General features: G+C 48.4%; 2 protein-coding genes across 2 annotated transcripts in view; one reads left to right on the top strand and one right to left on the bottom strand.

The window, feature by feature from the left end:
* Positions 1–22,838, bottom strand: part of CDCP1 (CUB domain containing protein 1) — a 55,659-nt gene extending 32,821 nt beyond the window's left edge. Inside the window, exon 1 of the mRNA XM_019985041.2 lies at positions 22,635–22,838. Within this exon, the coding sequence (XP_019840600.2) occupies positions 22,635–22,716 (82 nt within the window). The 5' untranslated portion in view covers positions 22,717–22,838. The remainder of the gene's footprint in view (positions 1–22,634) is intronic.
* LOC109576415 (cytochrome c oxidase subunit 6B1-like) lies at positions 17,092–17,550 on the top strand. The gene has a single exon (XM_019985040.2). The coding sequence runs from the start codon at positions 17,149–17,151 to the stop codon at positions 17,407–17,409; it is 261 nt and encodes an 86-aa protein (XP_019840599.2). The 5' UTR covers positions 17,092–17,148; the 3' UTR covers positions 17,410–17,550.
* Positions 22,839–24,827: the final 1,989 nt, after the last annotated feature.

Below are 24,827 nucleotides of genomic sequence, written 5' to 3'. Positions count from 1 at the left end.
TCTTTACTTACTGCTTCATCTTCAAGCAGCATGGCCTTTGAGACTCTTCTGAGAGGGGGAAGGTCCAGGGGTTCTTTAAGATACTAGATTAAAAATGAGTCCAAGGACTTGCCTGGTGGTCCAGTGGCTAGGGCTCCATGCTCTCAACACAGCGGGTCTGGGTTCAATCCCTGGTTGGAGAACTAGATCCCACAAACCACAATGAAGATCTGGTACAGCCAAATAAACAAAATTTTTAAAAAGAAATATTTAAAAAAATAAGTCCAGATGCATGATCAGAAACTCAGTGGGCAGATGTATATCTGAACTGAATATGTAAACCCTTGCCTTCTTTTTCTGTAATCACAAAAAAAGGTTTCACCACATTATTTGTATAAAAAAAAAATTCTTGGAGCACCCAGTTCTTTGTGGCCCCCTACCCTGGGTCTCCAGGGGGGCTAACTCGTTGTCCAGTGAAGCTGCAATTTGTCTCAGGGCTGCAGTCTGGCTGGCTAGGTTACCAATTTCTTTCTCATTTCTCCTCTTTGGTAAAAATATTCAAAAATTCTTGACTCTTACAATTACTGTTTTTTGGGTTTTTTTTTTTTTACCATGCCTTGAAGCTTGTGGGATCTCAGTTCCCTGACCAGGGATTGAACTTGGGGCCCCCTGCAGTGGAGGGCAGTGTCCTAACCACTGGACCTCCAGGGAATTCCTGATTACTGTTACTTTAACTGACTGTTAGACCCTAAGCAGATCAGTGGTTCCCTAAGATTGGAGGTGGGAGGAGGGGATGGAAACAAAGAGGGCAGAGGAGACAGCGTAGGGTGAAACAACCGTTCTGTATCTTGACCATGATGGTGATTATAGGCGGCACACAAATGCCCAAAGTCATCAAACTGGGCACTTGAAATTGGTAACGTTTATTATGTGTAAGCTATGCCTTAATAAATTAGAAAAAAAAGAGGGAAAACTTGTGTTAGAAAGACTGTGTTTCTGCACAAAGTAGGCACTTAATAAATGAAAAGAAGAATAATCATGACCACAGTTAAAATATGGTTTAATAATATTTTGAAGTGGGCTGAGTTTCTCCCAAGGTAAGTGTAATAATTTCATATAGCTTTAAATTAAATCTTGAGACGAAAAGGCTGATCTCACTAACATGTCTCTACTCAAATCCTCTCTCCTGCTTTTCAGCAGTACCCCAAATAACTCTGCATGTATGACCATCTATCTCATTATCAATGACAGCCAAAAAAAAAAGTATGAGCTCTTTCAGAAGTTCATTGTTTTTTCTTTTTTTTTAAAATATAAATTTATTTATTTTAATTGGAGGTTAATTACTTTACAATATTGTATTGGTTTTGCCATACATCTGTTTTTTCTTTTAAATTCTTTGAAGTCACCTATTCATTCCAACAGTTTTTAGAGTCATATGACAAAGGTCCATATAGTCAAAGCTATGGTTTTTCCATTAGTCATGTACAGATGTGAGAGTTGGACCATAAAGAAGGCTGAGTGCCAAAGAACAGATGCTTTTGAACTGGTGTTGGAGAAGACTCTTGAGAGTCCCTTGGACTGCAAGGAGATCCAACCAGTCCATCCTAAAGGAAATCAACCCTGAATATTCATTGGAAGGACTGATGCTGAAGCTGAAGCTCCAATACATTGGCCACCTGATGCAAAGAGCTGACTCATTGGAAAAGACCCTGATGCTGGGAAAGATTGAGGGCAGAAGAGAAGGGGGTGACAGAGGATGAGATGGTTGGACAGCATCACCGACTCATCACATGAGTGTGAGCGAGCTCCCGGAGTTGGCGATGGACAGGAAGGCCTGTCGTGCTGCAGTCCACGGGGTGGCAGAGAGTCGGGCATGACTGAGTGACTGAACAACAACAACAACTGTGTTCCAGGGACCATCCTGGGTGCAAATGATGTAATAGAAGCAGCAGAGTCCGTGTCCTGTGGGGGTTAACAGTCTAGACTAAATGATCTGTGACGGGCTGTAAAAATGATAAAGTTCTAAGTCAGAATAGGGCCTCTGTGGGACCTGGGAGTCCGAACTGGAAACTTTTGTGTTTTTTTAAAATCCCTACAGTAGGAGGTAGGGATTCCCTTTCGTTTTTCTCCAGATGGAAAGCCAAATGTCCCAAGGCTAATGATTGAGTATGCCAGTTCTTCCTTAATGAATTGCTCATGCTACTTCTGTTGTTGCTTTATTTTGGGGTCTAAATAACCCAGATTTTCATCCAAATTCATTTCGGAAATACAGCAGATGGAGCCTTGTCAGATGAGTTAAATGACTCACTCGGGTGGACTTTTAACATCTAACCATGTTTCTTCACTCTGACTTTGAGATGAACAACCTGGAATGCTCTACGGTCAGGCCCTAGTTCATCTCTCTCCTTCAGTGCCCCAGACCAGAGTATCCCCCTGGTCCAGAGCCCAGTTCAGTTCAGTCCAGTCGTGTCCAACTCTTTGCGACCCCATAGACTGCAGCATGCCGTGCTTCCCTGTCTATCACCAACTCCCGGAGCTTACTCAAACTCATGCCTATCAAGTCAGTGATGCCATCCAACCGTGGGTCCGGAGCCCAGGCAGCACTGAAGGCCTACCTGCCTTTGCACAAGGAGGGGATCTTTTATTATATGCTGTTTTCATAGCATATAATAAAGGCAAGGCCACATCACCCACTGGACTGTCATTTTCAACTGCTCCCCCCCTCATCCTCAATGATTAACATACCAGCTGGAGGGGCACAGCCAGAGGGAGAAGACAATGATTCAACCATATATATACTTGAAACCTGGACCCTCTTTACCCAGCCCCCCACCAATGCTAACCCCTTGCATGTGTGCCCAATCACTCAGCCATGTCCGACTCTTTGCCACCCTTTGGACTGTAGCCCGCCAGGCTCCTCTGTCCGTGGCATTTTTAATGGCAACCCATTCCAGTACTCTTGCCTGGAGAATGCCATGGACAGAGGAGCCAGGCAGGCTATAGTCCATGGGATCACAAAGAGTTGGACAGGACTGTGCAGCTAACTTCCAATTTTCACTTTTATTTCACTATAATAAAAGTAGCAGAGAGACCCCGACCCCTGCCACTGCTTGAGTAAAATAACTTATAACTCATTTATCACAAATGCTTGGAGTTTGAGAAGGACACCTTGTTTGCACATCTTCCCTCTTGCCCACTCCCCACCATTCATCACCCCTTGAAATGAAAATTTCAACCCTGTAGAAGCAATCTCACCCCACTCCAGTACTCTTGCCTGGAGGATCCCATGGACGGAGGAGCCTGGTAGGCTGCAGTCCAAGGGGTCGCTACGAGTCGGACACGACTGAGCGACTTCACTTTCACTTTTTGCTTTCATGCATTGGAGAAGGAAATGGCAACCCACTCCAGTGTTCTTGCCTGGAGAATCCCAGGGACAGGGGAGCCTGGTGGGCTGCCATCTATGGGGTCGCACAGAGTCGGACATGACTGAAGCAACTTAGCAGCAGCAGCAGCAGCAGCAGAAGCAATCTCAACCTCCTACCACAACCCCCAGCCCACTCCCACCAGTCACGCTGGCACATCTGAGCGCTTGATAAATGCACTGTAATTTAAATAAAATGGATAGGCATCTTCTTCTTCAGCATCTCTTTCTTTTGTCTCCCCAGGAACTTGGTATTTCGTTGGTCTGGTTATTTTTGAAGATCTATTACCCAAGTTCACAGGAACCCAGACAAAGCTCCAGATTCCGGCACGATTTCGAGGGCTCAGGGGCTGAAAGAAATCCAAGGCGACCCTTACGTTAGCAGTGCGTGGGCTGCCGGCTGGAGAGCTTGCAGGCGCCACACGTGGGCACGTGAGTCACAGCTCTCATCCTCCGCTCCCCTGCCTTCTGACCTCTCCTTATTAGGATGCCTTGCGGAGTTTCTGCCTCCCCAGGAGCTCCTCAGGCGGGAATTTCCAATTGTTTTAATCACCACCATTCATTATTCACCATTCATTAGTCACCTATCACAGGATATTATACAGATGCCCCTGTTACTCCTTCTCCGTGCCGGTGTCTGTCTTTGTAAGGGAGGCAGATGCAAGGAAGGGGATTCACCCGGGAAACACCAGGAAGTTATCTGTTCCCAGATGTGGCCAGTACAGGTTACAAGACTGCCAAATATGATTGACAGTTTCTTAGATGGGTCAGAATCTGCTGCCTCTGGGTGTGGTTTCCTGGGAGACTCTGCTCTCATCCACTCTCTCTGTCCAAAGAAAATGAACAGAACGGCTCCCGGCCAGGGTCTGGGCTCAGCCCGGGCGCCAGGAGACACATACGAAGACCCACGGGACGAATGCCCGGGAGGTTGAGAACTTGAACACAGGAGCCAGGCGGTACGACTATGAATCAGCGTGACTGATCAGTTGCAGCCCGTGTGGGAGTCAGATTCCCAGGCAAGCCCATAAGGAAATAATTGCTTCTGGGGAAAGAGCCCTGTCCTCTTTCGGGAAGATATCCCACTGCAGACCCACATCCTTCTCTCAGTGAGTCCACGGGGCCGATGGCTGGAGTTTGCTCCTCCACAGAGCAGACCCATGCTTTGCTGGCTGAGCATCAAATAAAGTGATGATTTGATTTTAGAGCCAGGTTTACAAAATTCAGCTTGTAAGACTGTAGATGCTCACAGCACAAGAGGCAGAGGAAGAGACACCAGCAGAAGGCAGGGGGTTCACCCTCCCACCCCGCACCCACCCCACAGGTCACACCATCCCGATTCCTCCCGCCTCTACTCCTCAGGGCCGCAGTCCTCAACCTTTTTACACATGGGGGACCAGCTCCGTGGAAGACCATTTTCCTACGGCTGCGGGTGAGGGGAGGGGGATGGTTTTGGGATACTTCCAGTGTGTTACACTTATTGTGCACTTTATTTCTATTATTATTACATCAGCTCCCCCTCGGGTCATCAGGCATTGGATATTGGAGGTTGAGGACCCCTGCCTTATGGGAGGCGATTGCTGAATTCACAGAACTGAGTGTACGTTTGCCTGTCTGTCTGCCCCATGTGACCCCACCGGATAGTCAGCAACTTGAGGGCACCAAGGAAGGTCAAGGTACTCTGAAGATGCTGAGGTCAGCTATGAACTGTCTCGGGGTGGTCAAGGAAGACTTCACGGAGCAGACTCAAGAGTGGGGTCTAGAAAAATGAGTAAGGGGTTTGCTTGCAGAGAAACGGGTGTCAGGAAAGACAGTGGAGGGAAAGGCAGGTGCAGGGCCACAGGTGTGAAGAAGGCCTTCCTTGGAGCCACTCCAGGGAGTCTGGTTTGCCTAGAGAGTGGGTCGAGGAGGCTGGAGACAGAGGCAGGGGCCAGGCTTGGTTGTTGCCATGGAGTTCGGGCTTCACCCAGTGGGACTAGGATACCTTGGCAGTGTCGTGGTGAAAAGCTTGGATGCTAGAATCTGACTGCCTGGGATCAATTCCTGGCTTGGTACCATTTACCAGCTGTGTCCCGCTAGACAAATCCCTTACTTTCTCTGTGTCTTACTTTTCCTCCCTGCAAAGGGGCACAATAATGGAATAGTTGTAAGGATTAAATGAGAAAGTACCTGCGAATTGCTTAGAACGGTGCCAGGTAGTCAACCAATGATGTTATTGTTGATATTAGTAATGATAGCTAGCACATTATAACCACCGGGGTAGTACTCGTGGGGCGTTGTTGAGGGTGAGAAGTAGAGAAACAACTGTCGCAGCAGCTTGGCTCTCAGTCTAGAGCCCAGAGTCCTGGTGGGGCTGGGCTGGGAGAGGGCAGCGCAGGTAAGGTGCCTAGGGGCAAACCATCACACTCAGGGTTGTGCAAGGGTGAGTGCTTCCTTACATTTTCCACACCTCCCCTGCCCTGGCCTAGCCCTGCCCAGCTATTATTAAGGTCCTTCCACGTGTGTTGATTCATTCGAATTCAGCATCCCTTTGAGGCTCAGAGAAGTGACCTCATGTCCCTGTCTGCTGAGCTCAGGAGGCAACTGGGAGATTCTGGTTTGACCTCCGCACACTTGCCCTCCCCACCCCCCAGGTACCACATTGAGCTGTCCTTCGGGAAGTTGCCAAAGCTGGCGGAATCAACCAGCAGGAGGGGAGGAAGTACTTGTGATCAAGTACGTGTAGCTGTTGGCTGACACCAAGGGCCTGAGCATGGGTACCAACATAACCCATCAGAACAGGGCCTGTTTTGGGAGCGAGTGCCAGACTCTCACACCACCAAAGTTAAAGTGTTATTAATCCAGTGGACCTGGGGCTGCACGGCCTGCAGGCTGTGGAGGAAGAACTGGTGTAGCCACCCTAAATCTCTTTGGCGTGGCCTTGGCCAGGTCTGTTCACGGACTGGCAAACCAAGGGGAAAGTCTCACCAACGGCAGGAAGATCAGCCATCTTCCGGCCTGGAAATAGTTAATTTCCCACATTCACATCCAAAAGGAGTGCAAGGGAAGTTGCTGTTTCACAAACTAACCAGTCTTCCTTGGATGAGAAGCCTTTGGAGTCTAGATACCAGGCCAGCCTTCAGAATAACAATGAGTACTTAATACACGCAGGATCTGTGCTTGCACTTGATAAAATGCCCACAGCCACCCCACGGAGCAGGTTCGAACGTTAACCCGCATTTTAACGATGACAAAGCCGAGGCTCAGAGAGGTCAAGGAACTTGCCCAGGCACGTGTGATTAGTAAGAGGCAGGGCCAGGTTGCAGCCTGACATCAGAGCCTAGCACATGAACACTGGCTCATGGCAGACCCAGCCCTGCCCAGAGAATTCCACACACGGCCAGCCAGGGGCCTGGTGATGGGCACAGTCTACTCTCTCCAAGCGAAACGGAATGAAACATTTTTCAGTGGCTGGCTTGCTAGAGACTCTTCAGGCTATCAAAAGGGACAGGCATTTCTTTAAAATAGTTAAACAGGCACTTTGTTTCAAAATCATTTGCAAATGTGGCTCTGGATTTAAACTGAAAGTTGACAGTTCCCCGGAATTCAAAATGTTTGGGGTGCGGTTCTTCTGTGTGATTTTTTTTTTTTTGGCAGTGACTCTAGACAAGGACCTGAGAAAAGGGAACCTGGCGTGTTGAGACGTGGGTGGCTTTGTGAGGCTTGCCCAGGGGCCGTGGGCATGGGAGGCTAGTGGCTGAGTTAGTGGCAGACAAAAAGCAGCCATCATTCTGGAATGAAGCACTGGGTGTACAGGGCTAGTGCCAGGTCTTGGAAGAAAAGCATCTGCAGAAACCCAGGCTGGAGAGGCTCACTTCTGCAGGCCACTGTCAGTGGGACTCATGGGCGAAATCACACCTATGTTTAAGGAGAGTTCCCCAAACCCCCGCTACCGAATCTCCTTCCTCTTTATTTGGCCTTCAAATCTCAACCCAGACCTCTGGTTAGCTAGGGAGGAAATACCTTCTCCTGGTAGGAGACTCCCACCTGTCCTTCCAGGCATCAGAGCTGTAAAGCTGCTCCCTCATGCACTGGCTCAGAAACCAGGCAGGGCCTGATGGAGAAGGCACCCCCCGCCCCACCGCAACCCTGTCCCCCTCGCCACCCCACCCACCTTATTCCCTGGGTTGGTGTGGGAAAACCAGCCTCTTACAGTAGAGGGCAAATCTTTCCTCATCCTCTTTCTCGGGAGTAAAAAAGCAGCGCCCACACACACAGCATCCCCACGGAGAGGCTGAGTGGGTCCTCCCACGTGGCTCAGCAGTAAAGGATCTGCCTGCAACACAGGAGATATGGGTTCGATCCCTGGGTTGGGAAGATCCCCTGGAGAAGGCAATGGCAACACACGCCAGTATTCTTGCCTGAAAAATCCCATGGACAGAGGAGCCTGACGGGCTACAGTCCATGGAGGTCGCAGCTGCTGGTAAGTCGCTTCAGTTGTGTCCGACTCTGTGCAACCCCATAGACGGCAGCCCACCAGGCTCCCCCGTCCCTGGGATTCTCCAGGCAAGAACACTGGAGTGGGTTGCCATTTCCTTCTCCAGTGCATGAAAGTGAAAAGTGAAAGTGAAGTCGCTCAGTCGTGTCCGACTCTTAGCGACCCCATGGATTGCAGCCTACCAGGGTCCTCCATCCATGAGATTTTCCAGGCAAGAGTACTGGAGTGGGGTGCCATTGGGGTCGCAGAGTCAGACACAAATGAGTGGCTGAGCACACACGTGGTGGTCGGGCCGGGGCTGGGGAATGCTTCAGGCTATTGTTGGAAGTCTGGAGGGACGGGAGGCCACAGGACAGGGCCTCATTTCAGCCCCCAAAAGCAACTGAAGAATTCGCCAGCCATTCTGACAGGGAAACAGTGAAGGGACAAAACCGGTTATTAAATAGTTACTCCCACTAGGGGATTATAAGTAGGAAAAATATGGAGACCCCTGTGAGTTAATGATGACTCAAGAGAGCTGGTTTGCTTAACCACAAAACCAAGCAGGCTTGCTTGGCAGCAGAACCATTCAGCAGAAGCATAAGACGTGCCCCCAGACAATGAAACAATGGCGCCAGGGAGCCCCACATCCTGCCCAGTGAGCTCAGTAAGTTAGGACACGCTCTTTGCACACACACACACAAAAACAATTTGTGGACCGAGCTTGACCATGTAGGGACAAGAAAACTCCCCTGCTCAACTTGGAGGAGGAGCTGATGATGGAAGCATAATGTCTACTCAAGAAAGATAAAGAAGTTCTCCTCCTCCCCGCTTTTCTTTTGATTATAAAAAACCGTAGCCCAGTAAGTTCTCAGGGCACGCATTTCTCGCCCATCCCCTTGTAAACCTCACATCCTGTTCTAACAAATCACTTCTTATTTATCACTTTTTGTGCTTCTCTGGTGGCTCAGATGCTCAAGAATCTGCCTACAATGCAAGAGACCGGGGTTCGATCCCTGGGTTGGGAAGATCTCCTGGAGAAGGAGGGTTACAGTCCGTAGAGTCGCAAAGAATCAGACACAACTGAGCGCCTAACACTTTCACTCACCTATCACTTTGCTCTCCCCGAATTCTTCTCTGCGATGAGACATAAAGGACTATGGAACCAGAGCTCTCTGGAGCTCCTGGAACGACACAGATGGTTTCAATGCCAGCACAGGAGCTTCCCAGACTCCTTAAAGAACAGGGCCACACTTTAAGCCCATACACTAAACACTGCAATCATCAGTCAGTACACCAGGAAGGACTGGACATCGACCACAGTTATAAACAAAGGGCCTGGGGGTGACCAAGAACAACCTCACTCCAGGGTGGAACTGCCCTGGTGTGGGGCGGCGGCAGGGGTCAGGGCAATGAAGAAGCCGCAGGAGGAGGGCCAGGGCACACACAAGAGACGCGGAAGGCCCAAAGACAACTGGTGCTGCAGCCGTTTTGTTCTTTGACAGATCCTGCCTCGGGTTCATTTGTACAAACAGCAGAGGAGCGGTGACATGCAGACAGCAGCAGCAGGGGGATCACACCCGCCCTCCTGTCCTCACACTGGCAGATAAAGGCCTCTGTGCTGTGCTATGTCGCTGCAGTCATGCCCGACTCTTTGGGAACCCGTGGGCTGTGGCCCACCAGGCTCCTCCGTCCATGGGATTCTCTGGGCAAGCTACTGGGGCAGGTTGCCATTTCCTTCTCCAGGCCTCTACTCTGGAACCTTTGTGGGTGCCTGGGCACCTTTGGGAACCAGAGTATGAGCCGCAGGCGCAGCTGCCAGTGACTGGGCGTTGGTGTGAGCCTTGGCCCGGGACTTTGGCCGGCAGAGCCTGAGACTCTTGGCAATGTGGGCACAAGCATGTTTCCTGGGCTAGGGGTGAGCAATGTAGGTAAGCTGACTAAGCGTGCAGCAGCCACCCTTTGGGGTCTTGGACTTGACCTCCTTGGACTTCGTGAGAGCCTCCACAGCCTCAGCACATGCACTCATGGCCTTGGCACTGTGGGCCAGCATCTTCTTCAGGCCCTTCTTCCTGTGCTTCTTGGCCAAGTGCATGTTCCTCAGGAAGCTGGGGTCCACCCCCTTAAGAGATTCACATCATTGTGATCGGGGCTGCTTGATGCTATTTCTGTGCCGTTTTCAGGACTGGTTGTGGGTGGTATAGTTCTTACACTTAGCCACGTCCGCACCGGGGCCCAGGGATCCCAAAGCATCTGGGACTGGAAGGGCGGTGCTGCCTTTGTAAGAAGGCTGACTGTGGCCGTGTGCCTCCAGGGAATGGTGAGCTCGGTCCAGGCCAGGTGCAGGCATACAGAGATGCACAAGGCTGGGCCCAGCCTGTGGAGTCACATCCACAGACTTCAGAGCTCAAAGGACATCATGTTCTCATCTGCTCAGTGAAAGAGACCCACAGTTCCCATTATAAACCACTTTACTATTTTCATATCTCTTAGAACAATCATGGACACAATAAAATAAACCTCAAAGAGCAATGTTAAAAGGAACCTTGTGCATTCTCGGTCAATACTTGTTGAATTGTTTAGCAAAACAGAGGACCGTGGTGTCCACGCATTCATTTCCTCCTCTTAATTCCTGAATTCCTTAGGAGAGAAGTTTATATTCAGTGATGCACGTTCATTGTCTAAAGTAACTAAATGATTCTCCAATGTAGATACTAGCGATAGGCTGTTTCCAGGGCTTGTGCTTTGAATTATTTATGTTTTTAAGTGATGATGGGTTTGCAGTTCAGTTCAGTTCAGTTCAGTCGCTCAGTTGTGTCTGACTCTTTGCAACCCCATGAATCGCAGCATGCCAGGCCTCCCTGTCCATCACCAACTCCCGGAGTTCACTCAAACTCATATCCATCGAGTCAGTGATGCCATCCAGCCATCTCATCCTCTGTCATCCCCTTCTCCTCCTGCCCCCAATCCCTCCCAGCATCAGAGTCTTTTCCAATGAGTCAACTCTTCACATGAGGTGGCCAAAGTACTGGAGTTTCAGCTTTAGCATCATTCCTTTCAAAGAAATCCCAGGGCTGATCTCCTTTAGAATGGACTGGTTGGATCTCCCTGCTGTCCAAGGGACTCTCAAAAGTCTTCTCCAACACCACAGTTCAAAAGCATCAATTCTTCAGCGCTCAGCTTTCTTCACAGTCCAACTCTCACATCCATACATGGCCACAGGAAAAACCATAGCCTTGACTAGACAGACCTTTGTTGGCAAAGTAATGTCTCTGCTTTTGAATATGCTATCTAGGTTGGTCATAACTTTCCTTCCAAGGAGTAATTGTCTTTTAATTTCATGGTTGCAGTCACCATCTGCAGTGATTTTGGAGCCCCCAAAAAGAAAGTCTGACACTGTTTCCACTGTTTCCCCATCTATTTGCCATGAAGTGATGGGACCGGATGCCATGATCTTCGTTTTCTGAATGTTGAGCTTTAAGCCAACTTTTTCACTCTCCACTTTCACTGTCATCAAGAGGCTTTTTAGTTCCTCTTCACTTTCTGCCATAAGGGTGGTGTCATCTGCATATCTGAGGTTATTGATATTTCTCCCGGCAATCTTGATTCCAGCTTGTGTTTCTTCCAGTCCAGTGTTTTTCATGATGTACTCTGCATATAAGTTAAATAAGCAGGGTGACAATATACAGCCTTGACGTACTCCTTTTCCTATTTGGAACCAGTCTGTTGTTCCATGTCCAGTTCTAACTGTTGCTTCCTGACCTGCATACAGATTTCTCAAGAGGCAGGTCAGGTGGTCTGGTATTCCCATCTCTTTCAGAATTTTCCACAGTTTATTGTGATCCACACAGTCAAAGGCTTTGGCATAGTCAATAAAGCAGAAGTAGATGTTTTTCTGGAACTCTCTTGCTTTTTCCATGATCCAGTGGATGTTGGCAATTTGACCTCTGGTTCCTCTGCCTTAAAATCAGCTTGAACATCAGGAAGTTCACGGTTCACATATTGCTGAAGCCTGGCTTGGAGAATTTTGAGCATTACTTTACTAGCATGTGAGATGTTCATTACCTGGCTTTAAATCCTTTTTTATTTATCTTTGCTTATTTACTTGGCTGGGGCTTAGCTACAGCACACAGAATCTTTGTTGCCTCCTGCGGGAACTTTAGCTGTGGCGTGCGGACTCTGTACTTGTGGCTAAGTAGACTTAGTCGCCCTGTGGCATGTGGGATCTTAGATCCCTGTCAGAGATTGAACCTGGGTCCCCCACATTGCAAGGCGGACTCTTAACCACTGGACCACCAGGGAAGTCTCTAAATTCTTTTTAAATTTAAAACTATTTTTAAGGCAAAACTATGTTGATAGAAGGCAAACAAATGGTTGCTAGGGGCCAAGGGGCAGGGACTGTCTGCAAAGGGGTCTGGAGGAACTTCACAGGGGGACTGAAACGTTGTATCAGCTGACAGGGCCCATCAAAGAGTGCTGCTGAGAGGAGAATCTCATGGTATATACATCAAATCTCAATAAAGCTGAAAAATGTATTTTACTTTTAGATAAATGATACATGAAGCACAAAATAAAACACGTGCGCATAAGGCATTCCTGTTTTATTTCATTTTGCCAAAAGGTCGCATACCACCCTCATTGTTCTGAGTCTTGTGTTTTCCCCTCCAGAATGTATCTTGGTTGGAGTGGGGGGTCCACACCATATCTGTACATCCCATTCTTTTAAATGGCTGTGCAGCATTCCCCTGTTTAAATGCACCATCATTAATGTAACCAGTCTTCTAAGGACGGATATTTGGGCTGTTTCCAGTCTCCAGTGACCAGAGGAAGGAGCAGAAGATGTTTATTTGGAGTTTCAAGGTGCCAGCTGGACACACCTTCTTGGGTGTGTCAGGTTCCTGGCTGGAACTTGAATTGTATTCCCACAGAGGCTGAGATCAGGGAAGCTGGAAGACGTTATTTCCAGGGTTTGGCTGCACCACGTTGACATGGGCTTCTGCAAGATGACCCGAGCACTGTTTACTATTTGAAAAACATCTTCCTTGTCGTGGTAAGTTGAGAACTTGCTCCTGACAGCCTACGGCTGGAGTGCCTGATAAGACTGTCAGCAACTTCAGAGCAGTTGGGCAATCTTCCTCCTCTCAGCAGTGGTGAAAGGTGGCGGCCCTGCCAGGTTCCACGGAAAACTCGGCTCTGGTTTCATGGCCTGGCACACTGCAGCTCAGACTCGGTTTAGTTTTGACACCTGCTCACAAGGATGGCTGTAAACTTCAGAAGCCCACTGAGGCATTCTCTTCACTTCTCATGTGTAACTGGGTATGATGTTTACATTATATAAAACTGGTCTGGTCAGTTCCTTGGTTAAAAGAAAATATGCGTGCTTGTGTGTATGCGTGTGTGTGTGTGTGTGTGCGCGCGCGCGCACAGCTGCTCACTTGAAAACAATTTTTTAAAACATGTTCTAGGACCCCCTGGCAGCACAGTGGCTAGGAATCCGCCTGCCAATGCAGGGGACACAGGTATGATCCCTGGTCTGGGAAGATCCCACATGCTGTGGGGCAGCAGCCACGACTACTGAGCCTGTGTGCTGCAGCTCCTGAAGCCTGCACACCTGGAGCCTGTGCTAACAAGAGAAGTCACCGCAGTGAGAAGCCCTGCACCTCCAACTGGAGATTAGTCCCCACTCATTGCAATGAGAGAAAGCCCGCGTGCAGCAGTGAAGATCCAGTGCAAGCAAAAAAAAATTTTTTTAACACATGATGAAAACACACACACACACAAAAGCAAAACATGTTCCTGTGTCACTGATTTCTTGCAGATTTTAATCCAGGAGCTTCCCCAGATGTTCTCCTAAGGGCCCAAAGCTGACTACTGCGATACTGCCTGAAGCACGCTGTGTAGTTAGGCTGAAACAACCAAAACGTCTCCCCAAAGCAACCTGGCCTGGCAGTTTGGTCCAGATGGTCTGCTGCTAAAAAAAATCTCGGTGTTCTTTTTGGGCTCAATTTAGATAATCAAAGTAGTATCAATTCTTAAGCGAGGAATCCGTTTGAGGGCAGACACTGTGCTGAGTGATTTACGGATGTTGTTTTCACTGGGTCCATGCCTGGAAGATGCTCCGAGGCCCTGCTCTCCAGTGAGACTTGTCAGCCAGACGGCTGGTGGTGAAGATGACCCATCGCCCCAGACTGACTCCTCCTGAGACAGTGTCTCCTGCTGCCCCGGACTTCCAGCATAGGGCAGACTTCCAGCAGGGGCAGCAATATATGGTAACTTCACCCGCTGTGCTGCTGGCTCGTCGCTTCCCTGCCGTGGCCGAGTGCCACCCTGCACCAGAGTCAAGCGTCTGTATGCGTCCAGGAGATGCCCTGAGCCCATCACATGCAGGGGCTTCATCTCATCACCTCTGCATCCTCATGTTTCTTTGCAACCCCATGGACTGTAGCTCACCAGGCTCCTCTGTCCATGGGATTCTCCAGGCAAGAATACTGGAGGGGGTTGCCATGCCCTTCTCTAGGCAACCTTCCCAACCCAGGGATTGAACCCAGGTCTCCCTCATTGCAGGCGGATCCTTTACTGTCTAAGCCGTCAGGGAAGCCCGATGTCCTGAGACTTCTCACAAATGCTTGTGAGTTGTCTTCAGGTTAAAAAATGTTTTTGCTATACATCCTTGTTGGAAATGACTTGCTGTCCCCATGACCAGCTCAGTGATGGAAGACAAAGCATCTGCTTGAAGGAATCTGGCACATGCCTGGACATACACCATCCTAGCCCAGCTCCGGCTGGACCACACATTGTCAAGTATTGAGAAGTCGCCCTCGTGGCTCCAAGCATTGTGTGACACTGAACGTGGCCAAGTGGGCAGACCTCAAAACAAAAACAACAGCTTGACTTGAACTCCATGTGATTTTTGGACTTGGAAAGTTGATTAACTTAAACCTGGAGATTGTCTTTCATTGTCCCAGCCAAAGGCAGCAGGTTCGCACCCATTCATTGTTGCAGAAATGGCACATTTCCCCCAGAAGGCTTTGATTTTTTGTCATTGAGGGTAGGGAATACTTACACTTTGTTAAAAACAAAGAAAGCTTCCCATTTGTGCTCATGGAACAGTTGTATTTTTTCAAAATATTTCCAAAATATTTTCCAAATATTAAATAGTATTTAAAGATGTTCAGACTCTCAGGGGAGGTGGTTAATGGCCTCAGAGAATATTGTACTTGGTCGCTCAGTCAGGTCTGACTTTTTGCGACCCTTTGGACTGTAGCTCCCCAGGCTCCCCTGTCCATGGGATTTTTCAGGCAAGAATACTGGAGTGGGTCACCATTTCCTTCTCCAGGGGATCTTCCCGACCAGGGATTGAACCTGCATCTCCTAAACTGCAGGTGAATTCTTTATCACTGAGCCACTGAGGAAACCCACAAAGAATACTGTATTTCCCTCTGGCAGAATGGACGGCCCGTTCAAGAGGACAGCCCCTCCCTGGCAAAGTCAGACCAACAAGGCTTTCAGTGGTGCCCTTGGCTTGGGCTGTACTCAGGAGAGAAGTGAAAAGTGCAGATATTTTTTAAGTACAGTATCTGAAGAAACAACTTTAAGTTTTACAAATGTTTGTGTGAAGTGCAAGTCAGTAAAACAAATTCTGATTTTCTACTGCATTCTATCACAAATTCAGTATTGCTGTTTAGAAAATTCCAAATGAAACAAACCAGGCTGGGATACTGTGAAGCCAGGTAGGTCACAGGAGAGAACATGTAGGACAGTACAAAGTCCTCGTCATGACCATAGGTTTGATATAGATGGACAGAGGCCACACTTGTTGAAGATGCTAGAGTTAAAGTGGAAGACGCCTGTGTCCCCATATCACTGCTTGGAGGAGATCCCATTTAGGGCCTTTTTATTTATTTATGTAATTTTTTTTATTGGAGGATAACTGCTTTATAATGCTGTGGTGGTCTTTGCCATACATCAACGTGAATCAGTCATAATTATACCTATATCTCCTCCCTCTTGGGCCTCCCTGCCCTGCCTATCCCACCCTGTAGGTCATCACAGAGTCCCAGGCTGGGCTCCCTATGTTATAAAGCAGATTCCCACCAGCTATTTATTTTACATATGATAATGTATGTATGTCACAGAGTGAAGTAAGTCAGAAAGAGAAAAACAAATACCATATATTAATGCCTATACATGGAATCTAGAAAAATAGTACTGATGAACCTGTTTCCAGAGAAGACGTGGAGATGCAGGTGTAGAGAGCACACTGGTGTTTACAGCCTCCTATGAGCAGGAAATAAACATCTATTGTGTTTGAGCCATTAGACACATTTGGGTTTGTGTTACAGCAGCTGGAAGTGCGTCACACCTTAACTATTAGACTTATCAGGTAAAAAGTCACTAAGGATCCATCAGCCCTCAGTGCAAACACTTCACCTGGAAGCTGTCAGAGCCCAGGCGCATCTTCAGCCTTCTTGATACACAGCGCTCATGGCATTCTGATCACATAACCAGAAGTGAATATTTGAAAGGAGATTCAAAATATTTCCCTTGTCTAAAGTTTATAATTAGTTTCAACTGGAAAGAATAAAGAAAGGAATAAATTGCAGGCTGGGGGCGGTTAAGAGCTTGTATTCTGAAATTAAACTGCCCAGATTCACAGATGGCACCACCACTTATTAACTTACTCCACTGTTACTTACTTTCTTCCATTTGCTCTGACGTTTTCTAGATATGCTAGTAAAGAATCTGCCTGCAATGCAGGAGACCCCGGTTTGATTCCCGGGTCAGGAAGATTCCCTGGAGAAGGGATAGGCTACCCACTCCAGTATTCTTGGGCTTCCCTGGTGGCTCAGCTGGTAAAGAATCTGCCTGCAATGTGGGAGACCTGGGTTTGATCCCTGTGTTGGGAAGATCCCCTGGAGAAGGGAATGGTTACCGACTCCAGTATTCCAGCCTGGAGAATTCCATGGACTATATAGTCCATGGGGTTGCAAAGAGTTGGACATTACTGAGCAACTTTCACTTTCTGTACAAACCCCAGTAGCTCCTCATCCAGGAATTTCAACTACAGATAAACTTGTCCATATATCCAACCAAATCAACTGCAAAGATGGTCACTGACGCTCAGTTTATAGAGACAAAAGATTGGGAACAATCCATTATAAGCTGCTGATTAAATATAATATGGTATTTCCATGACGAGGACCTCTGTACAGCTCTCAAAAAGCATATGATAGTCTTTGCTGAGGGTCACATTGAGCGTCCAGCAACTTCAGGGGCATCTTTAGGAGTCAGCACTATGGCAGAATACATCAAGACCAAAATCAAGAACTACCAGTCTGCTCCTTTTGACAGCCGCTTCCCCAACCAGAACCAGACCAGGAACTGCTGGCAGAACTACCTGGACTTCCACCGCTGTGAGAAGGCAATGACCGCTAAAGGGGGTGACGTCTCCGTGTGCGAATGGTACCGGCGTGTGTACAAGTCCCTCTGCTCCACATCCTGGGTGTCAACTTGGGACAATCGCCAGGCAGAAGGCACGTTTCCTGGGAAGATCTGAACTGGCTCCATCCCACCTCCTCTGTCCTCCGTCCTTCTCCCCAGGGTGGTGAAGGGGGACCTGGGTACATGGTGATCCCCACCCTGGGATCCTGAATCATGGTATAACTAATAATAAATGCTCATTGGAAATGTGAAAAAAAAAAAAAAAGCATATGATAGCTCTGTATGTTTTGCTATATAGTGAGCACCAAAATGGATTGCCCAGTGAAAAAAAATCAGGAAACATATGGGATACATCCTCCACTATATACTGTATTTATGCTCCTCTTTGTGCAAAGAAGGGCAGTATATACATTTGTTAACTTCTACATGCTCAGGAACAATGCATAAGAAATCACAACTGCCTCTGGGAGGAGGCCTGGGGTCAGACGTAGAAGGGGACATACTTCTTTCCTCCCACAGACCATTTTGTGCTATTTGAAATTATGTTACCAGGAACAGACAATTATGTTTCTAAGCACAGCTTTTAAATATTAACAGTAATACACATTACCATATGATCCAGCTATTCCACTTCTGGGTATTTATCCACAGAATACAAACACACTAATTTGACACATGTACCAAATGTTTACAGCAGCATTATTAACAGTAGCTAAGATACAGAAACAACCCAAGGGCCCATCCATGGATGAATGGATAAAGAAGATGTGAGACAGACAGACACACACACACTGGAATACTACTCAGCCATAAAAAAGATGAAACATTTTGCCATTTGTGATAACATGGATGGATCTTGAGGACATTATGCTAAGTGAAATAAGTCAGATGGAGGAAGACAAATACTCTATGATTTCATGCATATATGGAATATAAAAAACAAACAAAAAACCAAAATAAATGAACAAATCAAACAAAAACATACATTCAAAGAACAGAGTAGTGGTTAGCAGAGAGGAAGGGATGAGGGGTGGGGACACAAATGTGGAAAAGGGGGTCGATTTTACAAGGAGGGATAGAAAATAAACTTTTAGTGGTAAGCATGCTGTAGCATGGGCTTCCCTGGTGGCTCAGCTGGTAAAGAATCCACCTGCAACACATGAGACCTGGGTTCAATCCCTGGGTTGGGAAGATCCCCTGCAGAAGGGAAAGGGTACCCACTCCAGTATTCTGGCCTGGAGAATTCCATGGACTGTATAGTCCATGGGGTTGCAAAGAGTCGGACATGACTGAGTGACTTTCACATGCTATAGGATATACATAAGTTGAAATACAATGCTGTATACATGAAATTTACATGCTATAAACAAATGTGATCTCAATAAAAAAATACCACATACACATTTCTAGAACAGATATGAACACAGCACTCAGTAAGTGCTGATTTTTTAAAAAATGAAAGAGGGACTTCCCTGGTGATCCATTGGCTAAGACTCCATGCTTCATATGCAGGAGGTCCCAGTTCAAACCCCGGTTAGGGAACTAGATCCTACATGTTGTAACTAAGACCAAGCACAGCCAAATAAAGAAATATGTACATTTTTAAAAAATGTCTGGCATGCAGACAGTCTCTAAGATGACCAGCAAATGCTGTCTTGAGTCCCACTGCACATAGCGGGCATGGTGCACTGGTGATGTAGCATCTCAGCATCACTACATACCTGCTGGGTAACCCTGGGCAAGTTACTTCACCTCTCTGTGCTCCTCTATTCCCAGGGTTCTAGGAGTACATGCTTGAAGAAGGAGAGCTAAATGACTCTTGATTTATATTTTCTCAAGAGGAAACAGCTGAGCTTTTATTACGCAAACACTGTGTCATCCATCATAGTTATTTTTGGCCAATGTCTATTTAGGAAACATGTATATTTACATCTCGAAACATAACACAACACCTTAAACAAAATATATGTTGTACACAGAGGCAGAATGTCAGGATCTAGTGGAGATTCTCTGAGTGCCAACAAATGGGGGTGCAAGAAGTTATTACACACAAAGTAACTGTCTACAAAGAGCCACATAAACGTCTTGCAATTTGGAAAGGATGTCTTACACGTTTTACATTTAATAGAATTGGCTGTTAATTATATATTGGTATCTCCCAGTGTTTCATTATGCTTTCAGAAACTGTCGGGGGTTTGGGTTTTGTGCAATGGGATGTTACAGTTTGTCCCACAAGAAATAATGAGACATAGGGCATCAGTGAGTGTTTTCACATAGAATGTCTGGTTTTTAGGGATGAATTACTGATGTTAAGTAATGGGACATGCTTACACATAAAATACTCAGAAGAATGACCAGCACAGAGTAGAAGCTCAATGTGTGTTAGTTACTACAAGTAGCACTTAGTAATTTAAAAAAGAAAAACAACACTGATGTACTGAATACAAACCCAAGGTTACAAAGAGGTGAGGGAGGGAACTTGGCTCTCCTTGCCTGTTTCTCTGGAATACTGCCAGATGCCCCGGAGAAAGTAATGGGTTAATTACAAGGTGGTAGGAAGAGGTTTGAAATAATTTGATTGTGGAATAATTTTTACAATTTAGAATGATAATGAAAGGGTGTGAACTTTTCTTAATCACCCAGGTGGAGAGCCTTAGCACTGTATCATTCCCTAGCATTCCACCCATCTTGACCTCAATCATGGGTCCTTCTGACCAGCAAACTCCCCTTCTCCTCAATCCAAACCAAAGCCAGCCCCACTGAGCAAAATCAAAGCTGAGGCATGGGGTATAAGAATCTGCCTGCCAAGCAGGAGACATGGTTCGACCCCTGGGGTGGGAAGATCCCCTAAAGAAACAAATGGCAACCCATTCCAGTATTTTTACTGGGAAAATCCCATGGACAGAGGAGCCTGGTGGGCTATTACAGTCCATGGAGTTGCCAAGAGTTGGACACAACTTATCGACTAAACAATAACAACAATATATATAGTACTTAAAACATGTAAATAATTTCAACTTCCTTTCCCCACATTGATAGCTTGGGAGAACCCCTAGAAGAATGTTGAGGAGGAGCACAGTCCGGTCATCACAGACAAAACGCTGGCATCTGAGGTGAAGCTTGAGGCTGAGGTGAGCACCTGGGCACATCATACAACCAGCAGAGCAGCGGTCTCTGACTGTCTCACACAAATCTGTGTGGGTGTTAGGGAGGCTCCGGGGAGGACCCAGCAGTTCTGCCAGTTACACATTCCAGACAACAGGCACCAGCTCCTCATTTGAATCTGAAGAACGACGAACTCACACACTCACCCAGGGTAAGAGAACACATCATTTGATGTCTACTCATACTTATGGCAAGAATCAATGGTAGCGAGAATGGGGTCACCGACCTAGATTCTGGTACCTGAGTGGTTCTTGGAAAGCCACTAAGTTGAGGTTTTAACAGGATTATTTTGACTTAATCAGCCCTTCATTCTTAGAAGTGGGGGAACTTGTAAGAATACCGAACTCAAACACACCCCACGGCGATGTCAACTTTCCTTTACAGTTCCATCTGTGCAGTGACACCAACTTCATTTTCATTCAGAAGAGTATTACGAGAGTTCAGGGATTTATAAAATAAATCCACTATGCCAGGCTCTCTGATTTTCTCCGTCTTTTCAGGACAGACTCTAGAAACTTCTGGGCAAAGCAAATGTACTCTGCCTGCTTCAACCAAAAAGACACAACCATTAGTTCAGCCCAGTGATGTGGCCTCACAGGTCTAGTTCCTGAGAACACAGGAGGGATTTAAGAAAGTGAAAGGGGCAAGTTCCTGGGCTTCCTTGTATTTAGACAATGAACGGTGAGACACTGCTCCAACAGTGAATAACTTCCTGGAAAGAACAGGCTCCACTGGAGACCAAAATGGCAGCCTCCGCAGGCCACAAGTAGGAATCAGACACGTTAACAGAAGCCAGTTCAGGGCAGTCTGTCATTGTGATCAGTAATGTACTGATGCCTTGATTTACATCATATTCTTACTGGAGTTCTCAACTGTTATCACACACAACCAGAAACATCTCAGACAATTCCCCCGAGTTTCAAGAGGGCTCCCAAGTCTGGTGGGCACACTTTTTTTCTCACACATACATTTACACCTATTCATTTGCTAAGTTACTCTTTATTCTTAAGCAGACTTTTTTCAACGGAAATCTTGAAAACTCAGTCCTAACTTAAATACAGTCAATACGCGCACAGTATGTTCAATATCCCATCTACTGTGCAGTAATATGTCGCCTGACGCCGCTGAGGAAAAGAACCAGGAAGCTTTCCCGTCTCGGATTTGTCATGATGGCAGTTGCCGGAACGCCCAAGTTCAACTCATCCGCTTAGTTCCATTCTTTTTAATTTCCTCTAATTTGTCTGCCTGCCAAACGCAAACGTCCCCTTAGATGCAGCAAAGGGTAATAATTAAAGATCGCTTCCTGGGTAGTTCTTTCCAAAGGGGGAAAAAAAGCCCCACTACACAAAACCTGTAGTAGTCTCAGGGAAGGCTTCAAATCAAGTCCTTACGTGAGGAGACCAGGTATTCATGGTGTAAATACTTCCAGGGCCCGCAGGGCACCTCCCCGCGGGCAGCCGGGATGGGGGCGTCCCTGCGCGCCCCCGCCCCGCCCCCACCGGAACTCCGGATTCCCCCACAGCGCTGGACCCTCCCCTCCGCCGACCCCCTTCCGCCGTCAGGGTCCACCGCCCACAGGTGCGAGGGCCCGGGCTGCCCAGCCTCCGCGGCGCAGAAGCGCTTTCCTTGTGGAATTCGTGTTCCCGAACTTCGGGACAGCGAGAAAATTCCGGGCGGACAGGGGGGAAACGAGGCGAAAGCTAGGAGATGGTGACGCTTAAACCACTGTTTCGTTTCCTCGCCCGCGTCTCTGGCCGGGGCGCTGAGGTAGGAGGGTGCACCCGAGAGGGAAGTTTCCCTCCTCACGGCCCGCCCGGCGCCACCAACAGCCCAGGTAGAGCGAGCGCGCGGCGCGCCGCCTCAGCGAGGTCCCCGCGCCCGACTTCCGCGCGCCCTTCCCTCCTTCTCCCTCGGCGCCCGAATCGGGCGCCCGACCGCGGGGCTCCCCGCGTGCCAAGCAAGGCCTGCGTCCTGGGCGAGGTGGCGCGGAATCCAGGAGGGCACGGCCACCGCGCCCACCCCGCTCCGGCGCCGGGCAGTCCCGGGGACCCCCCGGGACCGCGCCGCCCCCGCCCCACCCTGCACCCTCGGCAACCCGCGCCCCTCTCCGCCAGGCGCCGGCTGGCGGGCGGTCGCGACCCTCAGCGCTCAGCGCCCCTTCAGCGCCGCACTCACCCACTCCGCGGGGCAGGCGCGCGGCGCCCAGCAGTAAGATCCCCAGCAGTGCGACCGCGACCCCGCAGTTGAGGCTGGCCATGGCTCCGAGGCGCCTGGGCCTCGGCGGGGAAAGCGACTGTGGCCCGTGGTGCAGAGTGGCGGCCGCGGGCCCCCGAGCCTGGCATCCGAGGCGCTGCGCTCCACCCCAGCTCGCTCACCTGCGCGCGGGGCGGGCCCGCCCAGGCTCCGCCCAGCGCCGCGGGAGCACGAGCTGGCCGGCTCAGTCCCCTCCTCCCTGTCCTCCTCCCCTTCCTGCCTCCACTCCCGCCTCTCGCCTGGAGCACTGGGACCGGTAGCCACCTTCCCGGGGTCTAGCCGCCGTCCCTCTCCTGACTTTCTCTATAGGGGCCAAAGTCGCCCTTGGGGAAGACACTTGCCCTCCTTTCACTGTCTGGGAGACACTGAACGGAGGCCACTGTGCAGCCCTTTTTCCGGGGAAATCAAGTCTGTGGAACACCCAAGCCGTGGCTTCCGCCTCTGCTTCCAGATTTGGGCTGCAGGCTTTGGACTTTTAAGGCCGATGCTTCTGGTACTCTTTTCAGAATGATGAGCCCGCAGCCAACCCCAGGCACTTCACGGACAGTGTTTCTAATGCTCACAGTAACCCTTCCGCAGAACAGATGAAACAGACACCCAGTTACGCAACCTTCCGAAGGTCCCCGGGCCAGTTAGTAACTTGCGGAGGCAGAATTTGATACCCCTGGAAGGGGTGTGCACAACCGGAGTTGCTTCGTTTCATTTCTGAAGACTGAATGAAATGAGTGAATACTGGAGGCTGGAGAGGGCCCTGAGGAGAAACCTGCCATGGGGCCCCTTCCTTGAATTCTGAACAGTATGGCCTGAGGCATTTTCTGCAATTATTGGGCTGTAAATGAATGACCCTGGGCCTCTTTCCCTCCTCCCAGCTGCCTTTCTTTGGTTTCTGAGGTCCTGTGGATTCTCCTTCCCCTCTGCAGGCCACACACCAAGTCCAGGGTCACAGTGTCACAAGGAGAGACAGTGGATGGTTCAGGGACTCTCAGCTAGCAGACCAGGGTTCTATCAGAATGACTCCAAAGGCCCCCGTGGGCCTGCCTGTGCCGGTGGGCAGCTAGCAACTTGGCCAGGGTCACCCAGAATAACCTGGAAGCAGAGTACATGCAAGAGCATTGGTCTGTGTCCAGTTCCCACTTTTTTTTTTATTCTTGGGAAACAGCTTCTCCAGGCTGATTCTACTCTTATCAGGAACAGGGGTGAGAAACCATCTCTTAGGAGAGTCATCCCCTTCCTTCTGTGTGTCTTCAGTGATGAGAATAAAGCAGCCTCTGTCTACAGGGAGCCCACAGTTCATGAGGGATGCAGGGTTGTCCGGGCTGTGGACATGACTGCTCCGCCCCTCCTCCACCTATGGACTGTGAGTTGAGGGAACATGAGTTTACCTTCCAGTTACTTAGAAGACCAATGAGGAAGCTGAGGCCTAGAGGGAAGGAAGAGGATGAGAAAAGTAGGGAGGCTCTTGGTTCTCCCCAAGAAATTGAAGGCAGACTCATCAAGAGAAAAAAATTATCAGAAAATCTAAACATCCTTTAAATATGTTTATGCTGACAGGAGAGTAAAGCAGATTTTGTCTGTTTTCCTAATTGTAAGCAGGCATATATACCCCAGCATCTTTTCATAGCGTCCCTAACTCCATTGTTTTTTATATATGATGATGGTGATGATGATGATAATATTGATAATAATAATGGAGTGGCAATGAGTTGAATTGAAAATACTAGAAATATTTTGTGATAAGTTTAAGCCTAAGCAACAGGTTATCTTTTTACTGTCTCATTTCTCCGAAGTTTAACTGAACTCTCTGGAAGAGTGAAACTGGCTGCGCTGGGTCTTCGTTGCTGCTCATGGACATTTCTTCTTTGAGGCAAGAGGGGGCTACTCTCCAGTTGCAGCACGTGGGCTCAGTAGTTGTAACTCACGGGCTCTAGGGTGTGGGCTGAGTAGTTGTGGCACACCAACTTAGTTGTTCTGAGGCATGTGGGATCCTCCCAGATCAGGGGCTGAATACATGTTGCCTACATTGACAGGCAGATTTTTAACCGCTGGACCACCAGGGAAGTCCTAAATGAACTTTCCATAAATGACACAAGAGTCACTAAGTCTCAGATGTGAAGG

This window comes from Bos indicus, chromosome 22, assembly GCF_029378745.1.
Source record: "Bos indicus isolate NIAB-ARS_2022 breed Sahiwal x Tharparkar chromosome 22, NIAB-ARS_B.indTharparkar_mat_pri_1.0, whole genome shotgun sequence".
In the NCBI taxonomy this organism is placed as follows: domain Eukaryota; kingdom Metazoa; phylum Chordata; class Mammalia; order Artiodactyla; family Bovidae; genus Bos; species Bos indicus.
The sequence above is the reverse complement of the archived record's forward strand: the minus strand, read 5'-3'. Positions and strand labels throughout refer to the sequence as shown.